The sequence below is a fragment of the Micropterus dolomieu genome, linkage group LG20, assembly GCF_021292245.1.
Source record: "Micropterus dolomieu isolate WLL.071019.BEF.003 ecotype Adirondacks linkage group LG20, ASM2129224v1, whole genome shotgun sequence".
NCBI classification, from domain to species: domain Eukaryota; kingdom Metazoa; phylum Chordata; class Actinopteri; order Centrarchiformes; family Centrarchidae; genus Micropterus; species Micropterus dolomieu.
Genome location: NC_060169.1, coordinates 10,303,753 through 10,324,318, shown reverse-complemented (window position 1 = coordinate 10,324,318; position 20,566 = coordinate 10,303,753). Strand labels below are relative to the sequence as shown.

Here is a 20,566-nt window from a genome sequence, read left to right as displayed (position 1 = left end):
ATTTCAATGGGTTGGTTAAATAGAGGTTATAAATAAATAAATTAGAGCGCTTAAGTGTATGTGTGTGCTATTTAACTGAGCACCTGCCTGAGATCAGTGGATTACTGTGGAGACCGCTAATCAGGATTCGATTTAAGATTGTGGCAAATGTTTCATCATGGATTCATAATCTAATGGTGATAAATAGGACATTTCCAACAAGGAAATCTGACATCATTAACCACACTGTATTACACTGTATGAAACTGTTTATATAACTAATGTTTATTATCATTATCATTTCAGCACTTCAACTTGTTTTCACTTTAACTTATTTCACCAGAGATACTGAAGACCATTGTCTCAGAAGGGATGAGGTGTGAAGTTTTCAGTAATGCTTTCATTGTTTTTATTACTTTGGGTGGTAATAAAGAAAATAAATTAGCTTGAGAGGCAATGATTGCGCATTAGGTCATGGACTGAAACCCTCGCACACTGCATTAGGTCATCAATATGACACCCAGTGAATAATGCATGATCAGCTTAATGCTATAAACTAAACATGGGAATCGTGTAGCGATAGAAAGCATTGGAAAAGTCAGACTCCTCTCTGGTTCTTGTAGAAAGAGAGTGTGGTCGCTTCTTCCCCGGTCAACTAGGCACTCAAGTAACCAAATTGCAAGGGAAAAAACTACACACAAAACTAACTGACTTGCTGGAAGAGTCTGCTCGTTATCCAGTCAACATGTTTCAGCACAGAGCCGTGACTGGGGTCTTTTACAGAATGGTGGGGGAAAAACTCCCTTTATAGACACAACTACATGGCTGAATAGTTGTCACTGAGGACTAGACACATAAAAGGCCAGCCTCTAAAGAATGCTGCAAGCAGAAATTTCACAGTACACAAGAAAATTTTGCATAAACATAGTCACAAAATACAAACAAATAAATAAGGAAAACATTTAAGACAGAAACAAATATTTAAAAGCACAAAAGTTTAAATGACCCCTCCCATAATAAAAAAAACTCTCTAATACAAAAATCCTCTTTTATGTTTCTCTCATCTTTACAATTTTGAGATTCAAGTTCACCCTTCTTAGTGCACACATGTCAAACACTCCCTCCCTACAAGTGAGCTCACACACAGAAACAGAAACAGGCAGATGGAGGGGGGCGATCCAAAGCTCCTTTGTCACTCAAACTGCTCTGTGACATCTCCTCTTGTTGGTCTTCTTTTCACCCTCCACATCTTTCTTTCATCTCTTACGAAAATAGAGTAGAAACTTTATTCTGTGACACAGATGTCTCAAAGAAAGGAGAAAAGCAAGGAGGAAAAAGTTTGGAGAAGAAGAGCTTGCCTCTCTGATGATCACTCACCTAGACAGGCCGAGCCATCAGGTGCGATCTCGTGTCCGTCGGGGCACACACACTGGAAGCTGCCCTCCGTGTTTACACAATCACCTCCACGGCACAACAGAGGGTTCCTCTCACACTCATCAATATCTGACAGTGGAAGAACACACAGATGTACAGTACATACATAGACTCAAGTAGAGAAATCTAGTGTTAGGGTTCAGTCTATCCAAATATTTGTTTCTAGTCAATTTCCAATGAATCCCACTGGATAGATAAATTCTAAACTGTGTTTCCAGCTGGCATATTTGCAGATCAGATTCACCTTTGTTCAGCAATTTAATTGTGATTTAATAGAGGTTGTGGGCCTGACCTTCAGGAAGCACTTTGTTTTTATCCTTGTCTATATAACTCTATGGCTGGCAGTGATGTTAATAACCGAGATTGACCGTAACAAAAATAAAATTTGTAAAAAGGGTTTTTACTTGTTATATATTTTTGTTAGCCAAGTCAGCTAGCCTAGTCAGTACCAGCAGCTTATGATTGCAACCATGCCCATATTATTTCCAGTCTAAGCTGCTTTTTTTTGCCGCAGGGTGCAAGTAAATTGTGTCTCGCCAGTCTTGGTCTAATGGCGGCTTTAGGCCAACAAAAGTATTGAGACTCTGCATTTTGGCTGTACGATTTCTCCATAGAATTAAATCAAAAAGGCAAACCAGAACAGAAATAGAGCATTAAGTATTTTCACAGATGTCAGAACATTAGGATTTGTAGCCACATATAAAAATCATTTTGCTGGGCAGCTGATTGTGTGTCTCGCATGCAGGTCAAGTACATAATAAAGAACAATTATCTTTGAGACTTTATGGAGCAGTTTTGCAAAGACATTGTGACGACACTTGGGCTGCCCAGACAAGACCCTTTCAACGCCCCATAGGGGTTTAAATAAAGTTTTATTCTCCTTCTCTCTCACACACACATATATATACAAATGCACACAGCCTGAAAATTTCAGATTACATCAGCCGTCTAAACAATGAGGCATGTTAGCCTAAGCACCTCATCCAGAGCTTATGGCCCAAAAGGGAGAGTGGAGGAGATGACTGGGTTGTGATTGGGACTGGGGTTGTGTGGTAGGCCTTTCTTATACTTGGAGACCTTTATAGGTTGGCAAAGTTCTCTGCTCTCAGATGATGCCACTTTAACATAGTGTGCAAGAGAACTGTTAAGGAGATCAAATTTCTGACTCATGTGCTCACAGACTAAATGATTTCATATGATAGAGTGCTGTCTTTGCATATAACTGTACCAAATCATCTCAGCCTGAAGAGGTGATTCAATGTATGTATTTTTAGTGTCTGCAGGAGTTGGTCACTCACCCATGCAGTTTTTCATCATCATGAAGCCACTCTCATAACCTTCAAAGCACTCGCATTCAAAGTCTCCTGGTGTGTTGATACACTTGCCCTGTCCGCACAGGTCCGGAGAGATGCGGCACTCGTCGATGTCTACAGGAAATGAATGCAACAAAACTTAGCCAGGTGGAACTTTATAAAATATAAATTGCACCCACATTCACGAGCCTGTGTTTATTATAAATAGAAATTTAAAAAAGAACATTTGTTTTTGCAGAGATTTTCAATTAAGTAACAAACTGATTTAACATAAGTGAAAAACACATAGTAGTAGAAGCAATGAAGCTATGATTTATACATGTAAGAATAAAAAACATGAAAGCACAGAATATTTAACAAAAGGTTACTACATAAAAGAAAGGCTATAAAATAAGATTAAGAGGTGAATTTAAGGATGATTTAGGCAGCCTTAGCTCTTCAAGCAGATTCTTCCAAAGTCTAAAGCTAAAGGCCTGATCCCTTTGAATTTAATCCACCTTTTGAAACACTTAATGCAAAGACTTCAGGCTGGGATCTCACTCATATGGGGTTAAAAGGTCCCGTATATCATTTACTTACTAAGAGCCTATAAATTATTTCAGAATAAAGCCATGGCACTGGCATTTAAACCTAAAATAATGTGTGCACATTTCACCAGAGCAGTAATGCAGCAAACCACACAACAGGGACCAGCTCCAACAAGTCCAAAACAGCCAGACTCCCATTAGACTGAATGAGCTGAATGTAGGCAATGGGCTTACACTACTTTACTGTAATTAGTGTTCTCACCGTGATTCAGAGGGGGACTAATGAAGAATAGTTAGACTTGTAAAGATACAATGAAGCTGAGGTATTGTCAATGTTTTCATGCTCTTATCTTGTTTTTTATATTATTCTTTACACTTGTTAAAGCACTTTGTAACTTGTTTTTGAAAAGTGCTCTACAAATAAGGATTATTATTATTATTATTATATTATTGTCATAGCTGATGTTACATTCCAGCCAAAAATAGCAGCTACACATATGTCAGCTCTTACATTATAGCCAATATGTGAATACCTGATTCCTGAAGAGTTTCAAATTCAAAATGAATCTGTCTAGTCATTCAAGTAACCACTGTACAGTTATTGAACTGTTCCGTGTAGTCCTCATCAATAAGGCTGCATTATCAGTTCATCTGTCAATTATTTTTCAAAAAATAAATTTTGAGCCATATAAAATGTCAGAAAATAGTGAAATATGCCCATCACAATTTTCCAGAACCATAGGTGGCGTCTTTAAATTGCTCAAAACTTAATATAAAATGATACCAAACAGAGAAAAACAGCAAATCCTCACATTTGTGGAAGATGGAGCCAGCACAAGTTTGACATTTCTGCTTGATAAATGACTTAAAAGATAAATAAATATCAACTTGTTGTTGATTAATTTCTTTGTCAATTAATTAACTAATCAATTATCCGACTGATTCCTTCAGTACTACTCACCCGTGCAATTCCTCTCATCAGAGTCCAGAGCATAGCCATTATCACAGCGACAACGGAAGCTACCGATGGTGTTTCTGCACCTTCCATTTGAGCACAGAGTGTTTATCATCCTGCATTCATTTATATCTAAGGTATAGAGCAGAGGGGTAAAGACGGGTGAGAGACCATTAAATAAAACCACACTGGCAGTCTATGCAGTCTGTGGACGGCACAATACCTTTGAGGAAGGGCCTGCCGTTGATGAAGTCACCCCTGTGTGAGAAGCCTGGGCCACGGGGACAGAGCTGAGTATATTCTGGTGTGCCCTTCTCCGGACATTCGTCACATTCAGGGCCCCAGGCTACACCTACTGAACAGCAGCAGGCATCCACACGATGCTTCCCTGAGATAGGAGCCCCACAGCGCTCATCCTCATGGGTGAGGTAACACTGCTCCGTACGCAGGTCTGGAAGTCACAGACACAATATTTTACACATATATAAGAATTTGAAGTGGTTTTAATGCACAAGTCCAATCAGGCAGTAACAAAACAAAAACAGCACACATGACATTTAGACAGTAAGGTGACATCACTACCACTACATATACATTACCCACCAATGCACGTCCTGCCGCTGACATCAACAGTCATTCCTGGAGGGCACTGGCAGAAAAAGGAGCCTGGTGTGTTGATGCACTTGCCATTGATACACACTCCGGGAAACACTTGACACTCATCCACATCTGACATCCAGCAGAGAAGAACAACATCAACAACAGGTCCAGGGTTTCAAGTTACTCAAATGAAATGCAAGTCTGAATTTCCAGGTCTATGAGGCACCAAAGCAGACATTACCTTCACAGACATTTCCTCTGATTCTAGAGAAGCCTTTACCACAGATTGGATCTGAAAAAGAAGGGGGCACAGTACAATGCCAGTTAATGGAGTTATATGGTAAATTTTAAAATGTGCAAAATGGTACATATTGATCATCTGACCTTTTTCACATTTAGCACACGGGCTGTTCCAGGCTTCCCCCAGTGTGGCGCAGCAATGGGACTTCAGTGTAGCCCCGTTGATGTTGACCTCACAGCGATTATTGACTATCTTCAGCCAGCAGGTGCTTTTAGTAGTCTCTGTTTTATGAAACAAGCCTTATAGTTACTAGACATTCAGTTATATGGAATGAAATAACATCTGGGTAACACAGGCTGGTATGTGTTAATTGATGCCTAAATTCTGTAATTAATTAATATATTTTGCATTTAATTAATCAGGCACAGCTCTTCTAAAATAAGAGAGTGATCATTGGCTTACTAGTAGTCAAAGTTCCCTAAACAGGAAAACCAGTTTCTCCAGGCTATACCAGTTTCATCTTTCAGATTTTCAAAGTATTATTTTATTGTGTTCCAAGTTTTGCCAAATGTAAACCACTTTTTTCACATTGTTTAATGTAGTTGATAACAGAGCTGTTGAAATGTTTAACTTGAGGTTAGACAGCTTTTTGTGTGTTATTATAAAGTGGGAAAAAATGCTTATTTTTTAAAACCACATTGAACTAGTATAACTTAATAATACTTAATACTTAATAATTGTTACTATTAACTAAGTTTGGTTTTATTTTAAATATTTTTTATTATTTTTTATGTTGAATAATTAAACATTTGGCCAGATAAACTACTGTTTTGGTGATGCTCACTTACCAATACACTCCAGCCCAGAGCTGTCCAGCGAACTGCCCACTGAACACAAACACACAAAGGACCCTTGGCTGTTCCTACAATCTCCATTAACACAGGGGCTAGACTGACACTCATCCACATCTGTGGGAAACAAACACCAGATTTAGTTTCTCATATTGGCCATTTCATTTTAATCTGATATAGTAGACATGCTGTGGCATTGTACTGTACAACAGAAGAAATGAGTCTCTGACCCTCGCAGACGTCTGTCTCAGGATCAAAGAGATATCCTTTGGGACACTGACAGGTGAAACTGCCTGGTGTGTTTCTACACAGACCGTTTTCGCACAGCAGCCTGTTCATTAGACATTCATCAATATCTAAAAACACACAGAGAGAGAAAACACTGGCTTTTAATATGAGGGCTGTATACTTTAATTTACTAAGAGGACGAGGAAATTATACAGCAGTTAACCTACCAACACAGTTTTTGCCCGTCAGGTCTACCTCAAAACCTTCATTGCAGGTGCATTTGTATGTCCTCAACATATTCTCACACACCCCATTCTGGCAGATGTCAGGGTCGAGGGCACACTCGTTAATATCTGAGAAGGCAAAGAATAACCTGTTGGAACATCACAGTAGGAAAAAGCTCTAAGTAATAACCACAGTTCATTTGTTGGCTCTGTTTGGTTTCTGCAAGCTCTCTGTTTTCATATCATTGAAACACACACGATGAGCTTGCATTCATTACCTCTTCCATCGCCAGTTATGCCAATGCCATTGGGACACAGAGCCAGGAACTCAGCTGCAGCAAAAGACACAAATAGCACAGTTTTGTTGAAAAAAAACAAAAAACAAATAACAGGATTTGAGAAAATTTCTCATTTGCCAAAATCCAAGAAATCTCAAAGCAAAACATTTAATACCATGTCATTATCCATTTCCATGCTTTCTCATTTAGCCTAGATGTATATAAAATGGTCTCCTTAATGTGGTGCAGTTCTGGCGTCTTTTGATATAGAAACTTTAATTGGCAGGACTAATGAGTGAATAATGTGTGGGTGTGGGTGGGTGTGTGTGTGTTTGTGTGTGGGTGTGGGTGTGGAGGCTGTCAATGTCTCCTAAGTGTGGGCGTCTCTGTCAAACAACTTAGCCTTGATTTCATTTTCTGTCATTTATGAAATCCAAGCCGGCATGACAGAAAAGACAAAGCATTTAATCTGGTCTTCCTGAATTTGACAGGTGTGTTTAGAATTAAACACAACCTCTGTGTGCCTTTCTGTGTGTGTCTGTATGTCAGGCGACAGGAGGTGGCACCATATGTGTAAAGGGTGGAGTGATTTAAATATCCGTACCAGAGCTCTGTGGTGGGCAGGGGTGGCAGGGCTCTCCGTAGGCGTATTCTGTGCTGGCACAGCAACACTCTGACTTGGTCACAGCTCCAAATAAAGGCCTAACACACTGCCCTCGCTTGTAGCCACCATAACACGAACTGCGCATATGTGTGTCTGTTTCGGACAAAACAAGACAAACCCTGTGTGAGAAACAGGGATGAGGCAAGGGATCTGGAAAGAGACTGGAGACGAAAGAGAGAGAAAGGGAGGCAAGAGTCCGTAGCTCCAATAAACAACAACACTAGCAAAACAAACGGTTGTTCTCTCTCCATAATATCCAGGGATTTGAGGCATTCTCCTGCGCTGATATCATCCCGACGAAAACTCACCCAGACCCAAAAACAGCATTTCAACACTTCCAACACAATACACAAAGAAATGACATGTGGGGGAATGTAGGAATGTTCAAAATAAAGGCATACAGATCTGCTCTGCGTGTGCCAGTCCAGGGGACTGGAGCACAAGGAGGGAGGAAAATGTTTTTCAATATTGATCCACATAATGATGAGCATATAGTTGCAAAAGGTTTACAGGATGAGCTGTTGGTAAAGTTTATTACGACACAGTTATTCTCTGCTTTGTCACATTCAGTTTTGCTTATTGTATCACTGAACTGGAACATATTTTGTTGTGGTTATTCTTGCTAAAATGTGCAGACAGATTAAAGTATGCTCACTATGAGCGTTCAGTTATTTACAGTTTTTTTCAATTGCTAACCTGCGTTGGTCAAAACTGAAGTCACATTGTCAAAACTCTTCACACAGTCAGCGCAACAGAAGTGTATGTGGACCAAACTGTGAATCATTTTTCATTGCTTTCACACAAAATGCATTCAATGACCCCTTTCTCCAAAATTCATGAACTCTTTTCTCATTACTACTTCACCACCTGCAAAACACTGTATATCTGCAGCACGTTTTTCAAATGCTAACACACTGTGTCCAAAACTGAAAACACATTCAAAACAGATTGATGGTAAATGTACTGCATTTCTGCAGTGACCAGACTGAAATAAGTAGAAAATCTTAGAAGATAGGCAATATCACTTTTGGAAATGGGAATTTGGTCAGCACAACGACAATTGCCAGAGTCCTGGAGAAACATAAAATAAGGACGAAGCAGTTGTACACTGTACCATTCGAGAAAAACTGTGAACTTGTGAAAGAACTCGGTTATCAATATGTAAGATGTCTGTTCAATAATCAATCAGGGAACATACACAGTGATGCATAATGTGAAGTCCTGTAAAACTGTGTATTTACTGTATTTTAAAGAGTCATGGAGGTTGGAAGCCAGGGAAACTGCACATACATTCATCTTTGTGGATGAAGTTGGATTCAACCTGGCAAAAACACACCGCAGGGGAAGAAATGTGATTGGACAGAGAGCAACTGTGGATGTCCCAGGGCAGAGAGGAGCTAACATCACGATGTGTGCAGCACTGTCCAATGATTGTTTGCTGTTACACAAACCACTCATTGGCCCCTACAATACGGAGAGCTTCATGTCTTTCCTGGATGACCTGCATAATCGCCTTGCGCCAGCGGAGGAGAGAGGAGCAAGAAACTCCCCTATCTTTGTTGTTCTGTGGGATAATGTGGCATTCCACTCCACTCTGCTGCAGTTGCAGACTGGTTCGCTGCACATCCCAGGATGTCAGTGCTGTTCCTGCCTCCATACTCCCACTTCCTAAACCCCATAGAGGAGTTTTTCTCTGCATGGAGGTGGAAGGTGTATGACCACCATCCACATGACCAGATGACCTTACTGGATGCCATGAATGCGGGATGTGGAGACACTTGCCAAGGTTGCATTAGACATTCCAGAAGATACTTTCCAAGATGCATCGCCAGGGAAGACATAAGATGTGATGTTGATGAGAACTTGTGGCCAAATGCAGCAGAGAGGGAGGACTAGCACCCTCAAGTACTGTACATTATGAGTTTTTGAGGTGTTTCTTATTTGTATTACCGTTTGCAGCCCTGGAATTCCAGAAATTTGGGGGGGGAGGTTTGTTTCAACTTACAGTAAAATTTTTCACAGTTTACAATACTATCCACAGATATAGAACAAATAAAGGATATTGAAGCAAATTGCTGCATTTCTGATGCATTCTTGTTACATATACTTTAGTACCGTCAAAGTGAAAATATGTTATTGTTATTGTATAATGAAAACCAAATTTATTCGCTCACGCTTCAAAGATAAAAGTTCTTAATTTATGTAATGCTCCCTGTTTTTAGTGTTTTGTAGGTCAGTGTGTTATGAGTGAGACTGTATCCTTTCTAAATGAGAATTGTTTCCGGTGTTTTGGTTGAACGAGTCTATCTTGAGACTTGTACGAAGTGTTTTGGTGGTTTGAGTGACTTTTGGAGGTCAGATTAACTGTTTGGCCAAGATGCCTGTTGGTAATGCAGACTGTGTGAAGAATTTTGAAAAAGTGGCTTCAGTTGTGACCATTGCATCTTAGCAATTGAAAAAAACTGTAAGAAAACATATTTTGACAAAAGCTTTGTCCAATCACGGTTGGGTAACAGAGGCGAATGGACACCTATGCAATAATTGACTAGAAACCTAAGCATATTTGCTCGTAGGAAACTGCTAGAAGCACGAGTTCTTTACCAAAGTAGTCAATGAACGTCTTCAGCAGAGACATTGTAAAAAAAAATCTAACTTCTATCTTCTCTTTGAAGCAACAGGGAACTTTCACAGGAGTTGCAGCCAGACTGAAACAGGGGGACACATACCAGATACAAAAAGAGGGTTCACCTTCAGTATCTCATGAAGCAAAACCCGTGTGGCTATCTAGCTAACTTTGCCTAAAGAGGGTGTTGCTTTTGATATTGTTTGCCACTCATGGAAGCAAAACATTTACTCACCAACACAGACTCGTCCATCCAGGCCCACTGCCATCCCAGCCATACACTCACAGCGGAAAGATCCCTCCGTGTTGACGCAGTGGCCGTTCATACACATGCCTGGAGTCTCACACTCATCAATGTCTAGAAACAGATGTAGCAAAATAATTTATTAATTCGCAAAATGAATGGCAAGAGGCTAGAATCTATTAAAACAAAGCAATTTCCTGCTGAAGCAGTGATTATTAAAGTCCTCAGGTACTTGGTTCATTTAAAACCCAGCCAACACTGCTGCACATTTTCAGTTTTACAATCTCAATGAAGAAAACATTATTTTCCTTCCCCTTGATCCCATCAGCGTATTACAATAATTATCATAATGAGCATAAACAATGACATGGCATCATGCATGCATAAGTGTGTGTGTGTGTGTGTGTGTGTGTGTGTGTTCTGTCTGGGTGTGTTGGGGGACAGACAGACTGTAGATCGAGATGATGAGGCCCCAGGGCCCCTTTAGACTACACATTTCATTAATGACTGCAAACATCTGCATACTTCGCCCAAACCCTGCTCTGCTATTTATTTATTCTGCTATGACTTAACCAGGTCAGTGTCTCTGAGATCAAACGTCTGTATCTGAAGCCATGTGGAGCAAAACAGCCACACAATACACACTGTAAAGACTGTTCTTTACGGGAAATTTGTTGGATTTATCTTTTCAACATTACAATTATTTAAAATCTGTTTGATATTGTACACAGCATTTGATAGTGTCATTTACGACAACAAGGTTGATCACTTGCTATGTGTCTCTAATCAAACCGGTGCCTAATATAGCATGTTTTGTCTCAGCTCAATCTCTTTGCACTGAACAAGTTTAGGGAAGGCTGTCTGCTAGAATCTCAAAACAGGTGGGCCCCAAATAGCCACATGTCCAGCTGGCCTGCCTGGATGCTGGGGGATTTTTCCAAGCTTTTAAGAGCATTTATGACTTGTGTGTGAAGACTCACATTACAGAACTACTAAAATGACAGAGAGGTAGCCACCTTCCAAGCCAGACGGAAATGCAGATCAAAAGAACAATTGGCTCAAAATATATTCAGGTGATGTACAGATGCGATTTTAATTATCTGACAGTCTGTGGGCTTTCTGACAAACACACCTACACACATGCGTCCACTGGTGTCCAGCAGGAATCCAGGTTTACAGATGCATTTGAAGCTGCCATCTTCATTGATACAAAGTCCATTGAGGCACATGTTCCTGATAAGACACTCATCCTGGTCTGTGGATGAACAGAAACAAACTGATAGACTGATAGCAGTGCATTTAGGTATAAAGATATAGTGGTTAAAGGCACAAACTGGTGGTTTTGCATGGTTTAGTCCATAAACAGCCAAATAAACTGGAGCTATCTAGCAGAGTATCATTAGCATTAGCAGGACCACACTTCAGTCATGCCGGAATTTCCATAAATATCCACCGAACCCGTCTTCTCTTCTTCACTCTCTTATTCTCCTCCAACCCCCCCCCCCCCCCCCCCCCCCCCCCCCCCCCCCGGTCAGCGTTGGGCGGTAACGCGTTACTCAGTAGTCGTTACTACAATGTTATACTTTCCCCAGTAACTAGTAGTGTAACGGATTACTATTAACAATAGTAATATTATTACAGTTACTCATCCAAGTAACGCTGCGTTACTGTGTTACTGTGTTACGAGGACACCGTTTTGTTGTCCTTATGGCCGAACTTACTGTAGATTGTGACATACCTTCAATAGAACTTGAGGATGCTTGAATGACCCACTTGCAAATCAATGCAGCGCAGCAATAGAGAGTGCAAAGGGACAGTTTGCATTAGTCACCTAATCAGGAGAATCAGCAGATTACTATTGTCTGGTACAGCTTAGCGGGATAAGCAAAGTGGCCGGTGGACCCTCTGCCTCAGCTGTCTCCCAATCCTTTGTTCCATCAAAAACTCTATTTGACTGCATATGAGCAAATGCTCCAGTATTTTACTGAGGAGAATGAGCGCTGCTACGCGTACCTGTGTGTGTAGTGTATGTACATTGTGAGTCTGCCAATGTAGGCCCATCTTACTATCTGAATAATGCACCAATTCTACCATCCAACAAACAGTTCTGAGGGAGTCTACTGGCCTATTAATGGCAACAAAGGGTTTCCTGTGACGGACTACCTATCTAAAGCAAGTTTGCAGTTTGCAACTAAAATGAATGAAAACAACTGAATACCTGCAAGGTAAGAAGTAAGTATTAACAATTGGGAGTCCTTTGGAAAAGGGTTGGTAGTAATATAAATGTACATATTTTGTAGTTAATGGGCTGAAACACACAAAACCACCAGCATGATCATTTAAAATGTTGCCTATAAGGGCACATGCCTCCATCAGCTATTGTTATTAAATGACCACCTCCAACAGATCCATGGTCCATTAAACATTACACATTACTTTGGTTATTACAGACACTCTCCTTAAAATATGTCTCTACTCCATAAATGTCAGAAGTTGACAGACCTTGACAGTTTTTGCCATCTGCTGAAATCTCAAACCCAGCATTGCAGACACAGTGGAAGCTGCCCTCAGTGTTCACACAGCGGCCATTGTTGCAGATACGACCATTGGCCACACACTCATCCAGATCTGGCAGAAACAAACAGATAAAGCACAGTAAACACATACATCCTCTTAAAGTGTGGGTGTACATGTCTGTGTACGTGTATGCATATGTAACCTCGGCACTCTGTCCTGGTTGCAGTAGTCTGGAATCCAGCAGGACACTGACAGATGTAAGACCCTTCGGTGTTCACACATTCTCCATGTGCACACGGGTTTCTCTCACATTCATCAGCATCTGGAGAACAAATATAAAGTTCAAAAATGTTCTTCACCTGCAGTTTAATGCTCAAGAACTTGTTCCTCACCATGTCAAAAACTTACCGATGCACTCTCCTCTTCCATCCAAACGAAAGCCCATGTTGCACTCACAGCGATATCCAATGACAGGCACGGGGATACACCTGCCATTCAGGCAGAGGTTACGGTAGGCCTGGCACATGTTGGTTATATTCTGGCCTTGGACAATAGGGGGACCTGCCAGAAATGTTCACAGAAACATATCATCTATAGATCATAAAATGCAACAGCAACAAATCCACAGCAACTGCTTAGTATCTTTTTGGTTGGTGCTGCTGTTTTTGTTCTTTTGTAATCTTAATTTATAAGATATCTGGTCAACAGAAAATGTACATAGTCTACAGTATGATCAAACAAAACAGTAAAGGAAGCACAACTGTCTGCGAAAGCATTTCATAAGGATGCAGTTTTGCATTGCCAGACCTATCTACCCCCTTGAACTGTACTAAGGTCTGGCAGGACCCACTATCATTATCATCAAAAATGCACTAAGTTGTTTGAACTTCTTAAGTGAAGCCTAAACTCTGACAAACTCCCCTGTAAAACAGTTCCGGAGGAAATGTTATTGGGGAAGGTTTTGCAAATGGCTAATTAAACTCTTGACTTGGTCTGGTCTACAAACATTCAAGGACATTTTCTTCACATTTACTTTGGATATCTTAACAGCAATACCCAGATGAACCAAGCAGCCCTGTGTCAGTGTACAATTAAAGTCTTAGTGAAATGTTTCCATCATTAATATGTAACTCGTTAGCCAGAGGGAATGGGTTGTGATTGCTCAAAACCAGGATTTTGAACATGGCAACACAAGACCAGTGGGAGGTCGAGCATTGCACATCCACTGAGTCACACCAGAAAGTATGAGTTGTAAGCTATTATTGCACACGTCAACTTTGAAGAACGTACACCAAACACAAGCAGAAAGCAGGAGCCTACCTGGCGGAGGGTGTAAAGGCTGATGCGGAAATTGTCCGGGAAATGGAACTGGGAATTGTATTGGGATTTGTCCTGGGATTTGTACTGGAGTTTGTCCTGGAATCTGACCCGGTACTTGGCCAGGGACGTGGCCTGGAACCTGGATGGGAATTTGACCAGGAATCACTCCAGGTACCTGGCCAGGAACTTGCCCTGGAGTTTGACCAGGATATGGAACTGGGTAGATGCTGGGAAGGTCAGGGCTCCCTGGGACATGACCAGGTATCACCCCTCCACCGTTCCCATCAGGTATCTGGATGCACAGTTTCTGATACTCCTCTAAAACATGCACAAAACGGCAGGGGGTTAAATATGTGTTGAAACATGGTAATGCACACATGAGAACAAAATATTTAAAGCCAAGTGATTGGGAGTGACCCTAACCTGTTCCACGAATGGGGCACATTTCAGGAGTGGATCCATCAGACCAGCAGCGTCCACTATCACAGCAGCACTGTATTTTGGTCAACAGCTGTGAGTTTTGGTTGGCACACCGCCCATTCAGCAAGCTAGCGTAGCAGTACCCACCACGAGCATCTGTGGGAAACAACACAGCATGAAGATGGTTAAACTAACCATGCTGTATGGACTATGGCATGTGTTGTCTGGATGTTGAGCAAACTGGCAGGAGTACAATCAAAAGGTTGTTGTTGCTTCAGATTTTCCATCATTTGGAAGATGGAAGTCACTTCCAGTAGTCATCACTTCCTATTTATGAGAACCATTCCTACATCCTGCAGTGCACAAGCGTGACTAACACTCAGACAGGTTCCCTATTAACATAAATATATTATGTCTTGTTTCACACCCAGCCAATCCGGCGTATTCATATGGAGAAACTGACAGGCTACACTACTATAGCTCGGTTAAGTTTGACAAAATGTCAAAAGAGAGTTGATGCATGGGAAAGAGTTTTTTGGAGCAGAAGACGCAGACATTCCTTTCTCACAAACATCTTCTCCTGAGGGGGTAATGTGAGCGTGTGTTTGTATATGTTTGTGTATGAATGCATGTGTGTAAGTCTGCATGTGTGATTATGTGCGTGTACATCTAATGGACTATTTTGACCCAAATTCCTCCCTGGTCTGTTTTGGGTCAAACTGAGCTGCACTTGCAAGCTTTACAGGCATTTTTGGTGATTGTCTGTGTTTGTGTGTTTGCTTGTCTGTCTGAATATGCACACTGTTATCAACCTCCCAGGATGTGGAGTATTGAATGACACACATGTAGAGTGGCAGAAAGACAACACACATGCCTACTTATTCCAACCACAAAGTCAAAAAACAAAGTCACTTGAACACGACTGGAGTTCACTTCTCTCATCCCGTCTCCTCCTCAGTTTAAAGGGAATATAGCTCATTGTTGTGGAACTAGAAACAAGCAAGTGACTACTGACCTAAATTCTACCAGCTGGAACATTGGAAAGATTTCATTACTTTCTGCTCCTAGTGCCAGGCATAAAGAGAGACAAATCAAAATGGGGTGGAAAAAGAAAGTGAATGAGGCAGCACCTTTTATGCTCAACTGCAGGTCTGAGCTGAGAGAATGAACCAAAGCAAATACAATCCAAACAATTGTCCTTTTGATGAGGTTTGACTGCCAGTATAACAGAGGACTCACCTATACACCTGGATCCGTCCACAGAGGTGTAATATCCCTGGGGACACTTGCAGAAGTAGCTGCCAACAGTATTAGAGCATTCACCGACACCACAGAGACCTTGAATGTTTGAACACTCATCCAGATCTACAGAGAGGAGAGAAGTGGAGGAAATTACAATCAAGCATGGTTAAAAAAAATTGAATGCTTCCTGTTTGTTCTTTGTTGCTAAAAATTGCATTGCGATCATAACTGTTGATGAAAGTGATTAAACAGAAAACTAGCTTGAAATGTGATTCTCTTCGAAAGTGACTATAGCACATATTGGCAATGACAATGCAAATAAGGCATTGTCATAGGATATTAAATGCAGGGCCCTTTGCTCTTCTGTTCACTTTTAACCACCAACCATCGTGCACAAAGTCTGTTAAGAAACACACTGTAACTTAGACCAGTTTGAAATGTCTTTTACACAGTCCAGAAGTTTTCCGGCAATTATTTCTGGGCATAAAATAGCACATATTTCACTCTGAAAATGAGTGCCACAAAACCCTGCTATGTCTGTTTCAATAGTTAAACTTGGTCTGGAAATTGTCATATTCATGTCTTAATGAGACAACACTTTTCACAGGCTAACTGTGCGTCTTTATTTGTGGGAGAACAGAAGTGATGCAGACAGAACGGTTTCATTTAAGATTGTTCAGCCAGAAACACTAAAAAAGTCTCTCAGTTGCAAGAATTATAAAGTAGGAAAAACAATGTGATCAAGCAATTCTGTAAGCCAGTCAGAAGGTGATAATTAGGATCCCCAGCTGAGAGAAAAATGTCTTTTCAAAACTACATGTGGACATAATGTTCTCTGACTGTGTCTTGACAGATCATGTTGTGCACTGACATACCTGTCTGAGAAGCTCTTTTACAGCGATTTAACTTTGGCTGAACAGTGGCCACTGTGGCCAAAAGTGAGAGTAAAACTAAATGCTAAACTACTAGTAAGCAATTAGCTAAAATGCTAAACTAATATAACAGTAGCGCGAGTGGAGAAGAGTCATGAGTCAGCGAAGTGACTCAGTAATGTGTATTATTCAGCAATATTTACATAAAAAGTTGAGCTTTATTAGCATTAGCTCACATAAGCTACTGGTCTTACCAGACTAACTAAGGTTGTAGCAGCAAAACCCCTCAGGGAACTGAATTAAGCAATGGCACATTTTATTGCTCAAGAATTCAACATTTCATTTGTGGAGGAAAGGTGTGGTATACACTTTTTCAAAAGTTACATAGTCTCACTTCAACACAAGTTTAGGGGGGGAAAAACTACTGAAATGTGTTATACAGGATTACTGAAAGAACTGAGTTGAGTGCCACTATGATTTAATTAAACATATTTCAAAGGAAGGGCAAAGTGGCTTATGTGTGGTCTCTCCCCACAAAGTAACAATCAGAATACCGCGACTGAGGGGAAGTTAACCACAACTAGACGGATATGGCTTTCAACTCTACTTTCACACCGTTATATAATTTATTTTAGCCTGATCTGTCATTCAAGCTAACACTGAAAGTCAGACATTTCACAGTTTTAATGTGATGGCTGCTGCTTTGATTCTTACCTTCACATTTCTGTGAGACCTCATTGAACTTGTGCCCAGCGGGGCATTTACATTCAAAGGATCCCACTGTGTTGATACAGTTTCCTCCTTGACAGATGCCAGGGATGGCCTGGCACTCATCCACATCTGTACATACAAAGAATACAATTAATACACACCATAACACACAGATGAACAAACACACATGGACACAGATTGCTTTAATGTTCAAATCCAGACAAACAGACACAGAGATGGTCAAATACAATAATATAGAGAAACTGAAGCCAAATCGACCAAGGAAGAGATAAAAAAGAGGGAGATAAATATAGAAAGGACAGGTCTACAGTCAGATAGAAGGTTATAGTTGGAATCTGTGATTTTGCGAGGTACATTGGTGATTAAATTAAATTAATTTAAGGAATATGACAGATTACAACGTAGGTCTAAGCCTAAAAACCTCCAGGAGGCTGTGACCTGATGCAGTCCCAGAGTACTCCATGTTCCTCTGGGTCCTGGCTCAGGGCCGCCTCCCCTGCAGAGATTCTGATGTTGTTGGGTCTGGAGCAAGCAGGCACAGGGCCGTCTTAGCAGAAATGAGCTCTCCCACGTGGCACTGCCAATGACCCGTGTTACTGACTCTGACAGTCCCACCCCAGCAGGGGTCTGCAGGCATTCCATACACATGTAGGAGGCACTGCCGCCCACCCCAATTTAACCCAATTAGAAATAATCCTCTGGAGAGGGGATGATGGGTAGAGATGAGGGGATGACAGAGGAAGAGGGGTGAAGGCAGACAAGGAGGGAGAAGGAGTTAAAAGGGGCAGAGAGAACAGAAGCAGAAGTTTACTCAAATGAGAGGGGAGGGAGGGTGACAGAGAGAGAGAAAGAAAGAGACAAAAACAGAAAAAGAGACAGAGACACTGAGGAACAGACTTTACCTTGGCACGCCCCAGTGCGGTGGTTTGGTATGAACCCTCTTCGGCAGGGGTGAGGCTGGGCTGGGCACATCTCACAGGGGTGACCCCACGCCCGTCCCACTGTGGCGCAGCACAAAGTTTTTGTGCACACAATGCCTGTGAGCTGGCCTTGACACATCTGGTTATTCACAGAGGCGAAGCATGGCCCAGTGCGGTAGTCTGTAGAGGCAAAGCAGGAATTTGCTTTTGTGAAAACAATTTGTCTCTTTATTTTCAGTATAAACGCAATGCAAAACAGCAAGGTTTGGTAGCCATTCAAACAGAAATTTGGAAAAAAAAAACATTTCCACTGGTTGAAGTATTTTAGATATAAGAAACTGCAAAACAGTTAATTTGTAAAACATTTCAACCCCAAATGTGATAAAGAAAGCTAAAGCAAATGCTGAAAAACATAGAACCTGAACTTGATTCTGTGAGTGATTAACTGTCTGGAATACACAACCAGAAACGCTCAATCTGAATATAATTTTTCTTGACATCTACAACTCACTCACATTATATGTGATGAAAGTGCTGCAGAGCAGACAGTATCATGCTCCATAAAGAATGCATTGTCTGTTGCTGGCATTTTAATCGGTCTGGCTCTCAGGTGCATTGTACGTGCGTGTGTGCGTGCGTGTGCGTGCGTGTGTGTGTGTATGTGTGTGTGATAGAGAAAAGCAGAGATAGGGAAGGGGTCTGGAAAACCTTTTAAAGTTGTGTGGGCGGCTGTGGAGAGCAATAGGCAAAAGCTACAATAAGCAAGAACACCCAGACAATGAAAAATCAGTCTGCTGCACATATTATATGATCATCAGAGCTTTAGTTACTTGCATTGTGTTTTTAAGGCAAAATGGCACATTTACCATGTGGTGTGCTGATTTTTATTACTTTTCTAGTAATACATAATCTACGGAATAGGTCATCATCCCTAAGGCCGGCAGAGGCTGACAGGGTGTGTCTATGGAACACAGTAGGTGATTTCCACACTAGCTACAGCAGCCTAGAATTAAAACGAAAAAACATATAATAAATATGAGCTCAATAGTGTGAAGAAAGTCCCTCCATCGAGATTCTCTCCTCCCCTTCAAACTGGTTTAAACCTAATTCCCTTGATCCCGCTGCTTGTATGCATCTATCCCATCACTTCATCCTCTGTCCAAACACCACTCCTTAGTTGCAAACTCCCCACAGATTTAACAAAATCACTGAATCTTATCAGGTGAAGGATTGGAAGATGGTGAAACAGAGATAGGGACAGCGAGAAAGAGAGTGGAAAAAACTCATCCCTCCCAGTAGAATCTGGACGTGATCCAAAGGCAAAAATCATTTCCACATTTCACGGCAGACAACAAACAGCGAGAGGAAAGAGGGAGACCAGTTCCAACAGCGCAGTCATTTAAAACAAACGAGACATTGTGCGTTTCCCGTGTGGACCAGGGCCCAGCCCAGACCCGTCACGTGCACCACAGCTTCTACGGTCTCTATGCCTCTGGCACCAGCGTTGTGTGAAACAGAACTGGGTCATCTCTCCTTCTCTTTCTCACTCCCTCCTGCTCAGGCTCTACTGGAGACCGAATGCTTTTGATTCTTAGTCTTCTTCTCGTTCCACTCAGGGTGGAAAGTAACTAGCTACATTTACTGAAGTACAGTTTTGAGGTTTGAGTATTTACATTTTGGGCAACATCTACACCACAACATTTCAGAGGGAAATATTCTTAATCCACTACAGTCATTTGAGAGCTACCAGAAAGCTGGAACTTACTACTTTCAAGAATAACTTGCATGCTAAACAACACATGCTAAACTCAGATGACATGAAGCATTGTAACATAACCTAAACCTAAAATGTTACAATGTTTAAGGAATGGTTCAACATTTTGAGAAATAGGCCCACGGTTATTCGCCTTCTTCCAGATATCGAACAGAAAAATTATCCTACATCTTTCCAGCGTGAATGAAGCTACCTCCACGAGCCGGTTAGGTTAGCATACAGTAGCAAAAATACTTGAAACAGCTAGCCTGGCTCTGTCTAAAGGTTAGTATTTTCCAAAATATGCACCTGTTCTTACACTATTTTACCTTCAAATAGAGCCAAGCTAGCTGTTGCCTCCTGTGTCCAGTCTGTAGGCTCTGCTTAACTAAGCTAGCCATGTTCTGGTTCCAGCTTCATATTTAAGAGACACATTTGTGAGTGGTATGATTCTAAATATCTAAGGTAATGATTATGTTTAACAAAATGTCTAACTATTCCTTTAAAAGTAAAAGTAACAGTAACTCAACAACATTAAACGGGCTGCAACTTTTACTTATGATACTTACCCACATTTTTTTCTATTTAAATCAAATTTTGAATGTAAGACTTGTAATGGCTTGTTTTAA

At 41.1% G+C, this 20,566-nt stretch overlaps 1 protein-coding gene across 2 annotated transcripts in view; it reads right to left on the bottom strand.

Moving 5' to 3' along the window:
* fbn1 (fibrillin 1) overlaps nucleotides 1-20,566 on the bottom strand; it is a 74,205-nt gene that overhangs the window by 38,329 nt on the left and 15,310 nt on the right. Inside the window, exons 1-22 of one of the 2 annotated variants that reach the window (XM_046033451.1) lie at nucleotides 18,167-18,353; nucleotides 17,247-17,372; nucleotides 15,658-15,783; nucleotides 14,422-14,574; nucleotides 13,999-14,316; nucleotides 13,087-13,239; nucleotides 12,881-13,000; nucleotides 12,664-12,789; nucleotides 11,294-11,416; nucleotides 10,153-10,275; nucleotides 7,235-7,387; nucleotides 6,631-6,684; nucleotides 6,356-6,481; nucleotides 6,131-6,256; nucleotides 5,898-6,017; nucleotides 5,193-5,330; nucleotides 5,050-5,100; nucleotides 4,812-4,937; nucleotides 4,432-4,659; nucleotides 4,215-4,340; nucleotides 2,712-2,840; nucleotides 1,357-1,482 (exon numbers count right to left, since the gene is read on the bottom strand). In XM_046033451.1, coding sequence (XP_045889407.1) covers nucleotides 1,357-1,482; nucleotides 2,712-2,840; nucleotides 4,215-4,340; nucleotides 4,432-4,659; nucleotides 4,812-4,937; nucleotides 5,050-5,100; nucleotides 5,193-5,330; nucleotides 5,898-6,017; nucleotides 6,131-6,256; nucleotides 6,356-6,481; nucleotides 6,631-6,684; nucleotides 7,235-7,387; nucleotides 10,153-10,275; nucleotides 11,294-11,416; nucleotides 12,664-12,789; nucleotides 12,881-13,000; nucleotides 13,087-13,239; nucleotides 13,999-14,316; nucleotides 14,422-14,574; nucleotides 15,658-15,783; nucleotides 17,247-17,372; nucleotides 18,167-18,323 — 3,028 coding nt within the window. In that variant the 5' untranslated portion in view covers nucleotides 18,324-18,353. Of the gene's footprint in view, nucleotides 1-1,356; nucleotides 1,483-2,711; nucleotides 2,841-4,214; nucleotides 4,341-4,431; nucleotides 4,660-4,811; nucleotides 4,938-5,049; nucleotides 5,101-5,192; nucleotides 5,331-5,897; nucleotides 6,018-6,130; nucleotides 6,257-6,355; nucleotides 6,482-6,630; nucleotides 6,685-7,234; nucleotides 7,388-10,152; nucleotides 10,276-11,293; nucleotides 11,417-12,663; nucleotides 12,790-12,880; nucleotides 13,001-13,086; nucleotides 13,240-13,998; nucleotides 14,317-14,421; nucleotides 14,575-15,657; nucleotides 15,784-17,246; nucleotides 17,373-18,166; nucleotides 18,354-20,566 lie in introns of those variants that run through there. The other variant, XM_046033452.1, reaches the window with a different exon arrangement.